We start from the raw sequence: 7498 nt of genomic DNA on the forward strand, positions 1-7498 counted from the left end.
GGGGCTGGTCCTGGCGTCCCTGGGGCGGGGGACGGGACATTTCCCAGTGCTGCAGGTTCTCAGCCCAAAAGCTCCTCTGCTCGCTGGCGGCACGTGGGGGAAGGGGGGTAGGAGGCTTAGCGAGGGCTTGCATCTCTCCCCCAGCTCACACTGTACAAAGCCCTAAGCGTATTTGCTCCTTTCTGCCGCCAAAAGTAGGTACGAAGGAGGGACTTTTTCACAGAAATGTTCGTGAAACACATTTCTTTAATACTTTTTTCCAAAACTGCTCTAAGTGCTTAAAAAAATCTCTTTAAACCTCTGAAAATACGTGCTCAAATGGGGGAGCTTCTTTTTCCTAAGGATTGCAAAGCATGTTGAAAATTATTTGCCCCTTGGATCTACCACGACAGAGATGGCTTCCTTCTCCTCTTCAGCCCTCGCCCATCCCCCGCAATTGTTAATATAGATAGCACCACACTTCGGGGGGGGGGGAGAGGTGGGGAGAAACAGGGCAATAAAAGCTCAATTTCCCTATAATATATATCGACCTCTCACCCTCTTAAAATCATGCTTGTAAGTAACCTTTATTTCACTTTGACCATTGTTGGAGGGTCACTGCTTTCCAGTGTAAGTTATAAAGACGTGTGAGCACTCAGAGTTCTCCCGTGCCACCCGGCCACCTCCCCTTTTAAAAAAAGCCAGATACCTGGCTGCATCAGCAGCATTGCCTCTGGCCTTGGAACCCAACTGCAGGCTGCTCTGCCCTGGCTGTACGCCTGCACGGGCCTGCTGTCACTCACGGACCCTCTGCCACTCGTGTCCCCTGCAAGGGACCACAAGTGTCCCGAGTACATCGGTGCATTTAGAGTAGGAAGCGGAAGCGTTGGTGTGTGTAAAAGTACTCTCTACTGATGGGATGGTGAAAAAGTACATCTACCAGTTAGTTTCCTCAGCATAAACGTCTAGTTTTGAGATGGTCTTACATAGATTTAATGTGTGGCAGTTCAAATCCTTAGTTCCACTAGTTGTCTGTGGTTTAGGCACTAGAGGGTGAGTTAGATAAAAGCTTGAAATTTGTAATGCAGAAGGAAGGCATGATCGGTTCTTTATGAGAAAAAGAATTTTGTGATGTAGTTTATCCGGTGTTGTAATTCTGTCCTTGTTGTTTCTTGCAGGATACAAACAAAATAATGAAATCAAACCTTAATCACTGTTTCAAAATGAAATGTGATTTTGATTGTATGTCTCTTCGTGCTGGGTTTGCACCATTGAAACCTGCTGTGGAGAAAACAAGACTGGAAGAATCCTGCCCCTTGAATTATGAGGAAGGCTTTTGTAAAAGCTGTGCTGAAGAGCATCAGAAAATACTCCTTAGTGACTCATACCATGCGGCCACCAGAAATTTAGACCTTGAAGATGAAGGAAGACCTGTACATAACAAAGAAAATAAACACGCAACACAGAGACTTGATGAAGGTATTTACGAAATGGAGGCATTGGAAAACAGTAAATTTAATGAGGACAGTGGTTATTCCTCTATGTTAAGTAATCAATACGCTGATGCAATAGAACATGAGGATAGTATACCTTTGGCTGGGAATCTCTGTGGCACACCAAAGCATTGTCTCATGAAGAACCAAAACCAACCACAGTTTTCAAAGAAGACTTTGTTGCCGGTAATCCATTACGAAGAAATGATTTGCTCAACTTTGAAAAAAAGTGGTAAAAGAAATCTCAAGTCTTGGGCTGCAGTAGACAGAATTGTTTTCAGGGGAAAGGTTGAACTTTGTAACCTAATTGGAAAGAAAATGGGATTAGATAGAATAGACATTCTTGCTGAACTCTTCCAAAAGAACCTGAAGCATATATTAGCAAACATTTTAAGGCATCTTGGTGAGATGGATTTAATAAAGTAAGTATATTGATCTCATTGTATTTCATTCGGGAAGTAAAAAACCTAATCAGATGGCTTAAGAATATTTTAGATATGGGGCTTGTGACATTTACTCATTCGTTAGTATTATGTGTCAATATATTAAAACATGAACTATCAATGTAAGCCATGATATATATGGAGAACATGTCTTTTCCCTAGAAGGCAAATTAAAGACTACAACTGTGGACATATCCCATCTTCCATATGAAAAAAAATTACATAGTTATTCCCACTATTAAATAAAAAGTTTTTTCCTTTCCTAGGAGGTAACTGATATGTTTGTATTGTCGTTGCAGTTTTGCCAAAGTCAGCACAACATGGCAGAAGATTCTACAAGATGATAAATGGATTTTCCAAATGTATAGTAAAGCTGTGAAAAACCTTTCTGTAAGTTTCTGCACTCATTAGATATTTCAAGCCTAAACCAGCAGCGTCTTTCTGCTCTTTCAGGGTGCCTCCCAAACTTAAGAGATAGCAGAAGAGTTTCTTAGATTGAAAACATTGTCACTGATGTGTCAGAGTTTGTCCTGTTAAGATGCCCGGTCTCAAGTGTTGCTAGTGACTTCACTGTCTTTGGAGCCCAAGAAAGGTTGACTGAGAAGGTTACTCAAGGAGAGATGCAGATGTTCTTAAGAGCTTCCATGTGTCCTGTGTTACAGAGGAAGGCAGGAAGGGAGAGGGTTGCTTCCAGCACTGCCCGCTGGGCAAGCCCTAGGGGCTCTCGGCAGAGGCTTGCTTGCTTCAGCATCCCCACTGATCCAGGAGAGAGAATGAGAGAAACCACCTCGCTGACTGTGTGACTCTGGTTCTCTGCTTAAACTTTCTAGCAACAGTCTCTGCAGTGCAACATGTTGGCTGTAGAAAACTGAAAAGCCTTTTGCACTGTGAGCTATTCCTAATGCCTATTTGTCCTATGAAATAAAAAATGTGAGATCAAAGCACAGCAGCATTGCACTTTACCAAGACACACTAGGGCTGTTTTTCTTCCTTGAGAGATGGAGACAATGAAACAAGGCTTAGGATCTGCCACAGAATAAGGTAGTTGACTAGTTTGAATTTCATGTAGTATTTTATGGTGCTAGCCTGTTGGGATGAAACAGCTGACCAGCACTGAACATTCATCCCATAAAATTTGATTTCCTCCCTGCCATTGTATGCTTCCTTTTAACCTGAATTGCAGACTTAGAAATTTGGTGGGAGGGGTTCGCTTCTCAGAAAGGAAACTTCAAGCATCCCTGTTCACTGTAAAGAATTGAAAATATTGCTTTGTGCTTTAAAACATTGCAGTGACTTGGTTACATGCTCTGCCTAAATAAGTGTGATGTGTTAATATGAAAGTAAGTTGCATTATGTAATAGAAGTTGGTTGGTTTTGATGGTCCGAACGAGGGGGCTGTTCCGTGCATTTATAACAGTAGTGAGAAAGCTAAGGTAAAATTAGTAGCATACTACTTGGTGTGATGCTTTATGATTGGAAACCTAGCCAGGAGGAAGAATCAAAAATAAGTTGTTGACTTCCGTTAAACAGAAAGTCACTATTAGATAAATCTCTTCTCAAATTTTATTTTTGTTTTTCTTTTCTTTAGAATGGCACTAAGGCATCGGAGCATGCTGCAACAAGGGAGTATGTTCTCTATCGAGCAGCATTAGCTTCCATTCAGAAAGCAACTCCACCAAACAGCTTGAATAAAAAAGGCACCAGATCCAAAGCATCTAAGAATCACAGCAGGCTTATGGAGTTTTCTGAGGTAACTGGTGATTTCCATTCATCTTTAATTTCTCACGTGTTGTCTGGCACATGGTCAGCTTGTAAAGCATATTTCTGAAAGTAGTATCTTCAGTTTGAAGTGCTTGTAACTTATTAATATGGCTGCCAGATTTTGCTTATTGAGCCTATTCTAAGACAATGTCAGAAACTTAAGCAGAGAATATTGATACACTATTGATATTCTACGCCCCAGGTGTCTATGTACGCTCAAAATGACTTAGTGATTTTTTTTTTTGCTTAAATTTTGGCTTGAATCAGACATGAAAACGTTTAGTCATTTCCTTAGTTCCCATGAGCTTATAATGAATCACGTGTTTTCCAGATAAGCAATCCAACAAAAACTGTCACTTTTGCTTCACACTGATGGGCAATTTAAAAAAAAAAAAAAGACCAAAGAATAAATACTTATTTTTTAAAATTAAACAAATTAATATTTCTCCTGTTCATTCTATGCTTTTTTTACCAACTAATTATCTAACACGAAAATACCTTTTTAACTACATATTTGTAGTGTGTCACACATTTGGAGTTGTCAACAGCTGCCAACAGCCTAAGTTTCCCTTCACCTTGTTATTTTTCTTAAGCTTTTTTTTCCTGTATGGGTGCAGGTCTTACATTGCAAGTGTCTTATAAGACTTTTAAAAAATGTTTATTCAAAGTCGTTGTTTGTTAATAGGCAACATATTTTCCTAACTAGAAAAAGTTTTTATACTCAAGTTCAAAAGTCTTATTCTGCAAATTGGTGCAATAAGAGAAGGAGATCTAATTGCACTGGAAAGTATGGTCAAGCTGCTCTAATACTACTGTATAGTATTTTGTAGCATTAGGAATCTGAAAGTTCAACTGTACACTGAAGTAGCAGTCTAAAATTTTTTCCTTGATAAACATATATATATGTCTACACATGCTTTTAGGTTATAAAAACATTTTCCTTTTAACAACTGAGTGATATAAAGTGGTATACTGATCTATAATTTTCTAATGCTGAATGATTTTGAATGGTGGATCTGTTTTTGTGTCAAAAATGAATTCATCGGAGAGAAGTAGGAATTGCTTCCATTTGGTGTCTCAAGCAGAGTGCCCCACAGCTGAGATTCCTGGACACATTGCTCACTTATCAAAAATGTTAATGGTTTAAATGGAATTCAGATTTATTTTCTTTTTTTTTAAATTAAAGTTAACTAAATCACCATCCTTGGATGAGTTTGGGATGATTCAGGAGGGCTGTTTTTCTTGCTGCTTTGCATTTAGTCTGTCCTTTAAAATTTAAAAAATTTTAAACTGGCTACCTCTATTCCAGTTCAAAGTACCTGCAGTTATAGACTGATTATTCCTGTTCAATCTCCATCGGTATCTGATACAACCAGAATTAGGCTAAATTTGTAATTTATCTGTCTAGAGAAGAAGTAATAATATGTTTTGTGGCACTTAGATGGGAACATCAGGGAATGTTTGGTGTGTGTGTTTACCCCTCTGCTCAGGATTTTCTTTATATGCTTTTTCCAACAGGCTGCTAAGACCTTGAAAAACACTGAGAGCCTTAAAGTCTGCCATCGCTGTGGCTCACCTGCAAAGTATGACTCCTATCTACAAAGAGCGATGTGCAATCGTGAAAGTTGTGGCTTTGACTTTTGCACAAAGTGCATGTGCAGCTACCACAGCTCCAGTGACTGTATGAGTGGCAAAACAGTGAAACCCAACTCTAAGCTAGGGCCACTCCCTGGGACTAAGAAAAGCAAACAGAATCTACGGCGATTGTGATCCATCCATCCCAATACAGATTGTCAGTTGTCCAATAAAAGATTTTTTTAGGATATGAAGTTAACCACAAAGAAAATCAAGAAAGTGCTTTCTGCTATTCTATATCAAAAAGGCAGGTTAATTTTATTATGCCTCTGTACTATTTGGTTGTGTTGAATTTCCTAGGAATCCTCACAAATATCCATTTAAAAAACTCTTATTATAAATCTATAAATTTAAAAGAAAATTCTGGATATGGATTCTAATAAAATTTTAAATATTGTCCAGACAATTTGTCTATTGTATTCTAGTCTTCAAAACACCCCACAATAATATTGAATCAAAGTTTTGGCAAGTAGCCTTTCATGTGTAGCCCTAGCAATAATTGAATGCCGGTAGGAGGAAGCATAAAGCGTGCTTTATTTAAATGTTTACTCTTGTTCAAAAGTTTTTTAAAAGCATTTATAGTGAGAATGTCAAGTGAGGTGAGTGAAGTCCCTTTTAACAAAATTATGGGGAAGTCTAGATTTTAGTATTTTTTTCAAGGCTTTGCCTTAATTTTAAAATGTGAATGTTCATAATACCATTTTCTATGATGGTTTACCTTATGTGAATCTTAAATTTTTGCTCTTCCTTCATTTCTTCATTCAGAAACTGCAGGTTTTCCTTGAACTGAGGTGATACCCTTTCCAAGTTAAAAAAAAAAGTACTGTATCTTGGCTATATTGCTAAAAAATACGTTATCTGCCAGGTTTTTTCCAAATTATAAGATAAATTTTTAATATTTGTATATATCTGTAAATACTACTTTAAATATTATTCATGTTTGTCTTGTAAATGTAAAAATAAATTACTGTTCTCAACACCTTGGCAAATCTGGACTTCCTATTTATCATTTTAAAAGGTTACTTTTCATGCTATTTCTCAAATTTTCTAGTTTGTGCTTCTTAAAAAAGTTGATTTAACAAAGAGCAAATCTCCTGATTTTGTGTAAAACATACTGAATCCATTTTCATTTGCATTCCTGAAAATAAAGGCTCTTAGCAGTAATTGCTGATAGTTTCTGAACCAACACATCCAATGGAAAATTTTCTATTGGCTGCATTTATGCCGCTGTTGTGGAAGTAGCTCACTGTCAGTAAAATCTTTATGATTCCACAGCAAAGAAAGGCAACCTTTCAAGAAAAGGACTGATCATTTTCTGGAAATATCTTGGGTTTGGGTGTGTTTTTCCCATTAGTAGATCACAGATTAGGAAGGCAGCATTGTAGGTTCTGCTCCTTGAACTGGGACAGCAGTTATATACTGTATGGCAACTTTTCCTGCACTTATTGTCTGTTTGCGACACCAGTGGTAGAAACAGTTGAGCGGGACCTCTGGCATTCTGCTTTTATGTAGAAAACTTAATCTCCTAACCTAAACCTGAGGCTTAAAATAAGAGGCTGGTGAGAACTTTCATTCCATAAATCTTTTGTCTATCTGCTTACAGATATGCTCAAGATCTGAGAATGAAAGGTAGAAGTCTTCCATACTCTTATGCCTTTTTCTGGTAAATAGACTATATCACCTTTACCAACCAGTCCTGCATGCCAGGAGAAGAATTGTGTTTGTATGGGAAGTAACAGCCCTCAACTACTGGATCTTCTTGTCTCCAGTATTGTGAGGCATGGAAAAGGCAATGGTCAGGGGCTTGAGTATATATACATATATATATATGCAACCACAGTGAGTCTGTTAGTAGGTTGTACTCTGAGTGCAGATAGATAAATATTGTAAGCAAAAGTTTGTTAAAAATTTTCATCTGTGTCTACGCAAGTTCCTGTGTCTTGAAGAGTACAAATATCTTGATGTCACCTGGACAGAACAGCCTTTTTGTGCACTGATTTTGAGAAATGTGGCACAGGTATCCACGCTCAGGCCGGTGTTGCAGAGTATGATACATCTTGAATTAAATTTGTGTGTCTGTTTTGGAGCTGAAAGTTACAAACTTAAAAGTTTTACTTTTTCGGGTTTTGAGCTTACTAAGGGGAAATATCCACTCTCTAGGCCTAACAACTTGTACATGGAAAGAGT

At 38.1% G+C, this 7498-nt stretch overlaps 1 protein-coding gene across 1 annotated transcript; it reads left to right on the plus strand.

Moving 5' to 3' along the window:
- Nucleotides 1-1158: 1158 nt before the first annotated feature.
- FBXO5 (F-box protein 5) lies at nt 1159-5545 on the plus strand. The gene is made up of 4 exons (XM_010293586.1): nt 1159-1894; nt 2215-2305; nt 3504-3665; nt 5195-5545. The coding sequence occupies exons 1-4, from the start codon at nt 1173-1175 to the stop codon at nt 5444-5446; spliced, it is 1227 nt and encodes a 408-aa protein (XP_010291888.1). The 5' UTR covers nt 1159-1172; the 3' UTR covers nt 5447-5545.
- The last annotated feature ends 1953 nt before the right edge of the window (nt 5546-7498 follow it).

Source organism: Phaethon lepturus, unplaced genomic scaffold, assembly GCF_000687285.1.
Source record: "Phaethon lepturus isolate BGI_N335 unplaced genomic scaffold, ASM68728v1 scaffold25328, whole genome shotgun sequence".
NCBI lineage: Eukaryota > Metazoa > Chordata > Aves > Phaethontiformes > Phaethontidae > Phaethon > Phaethon lepturus.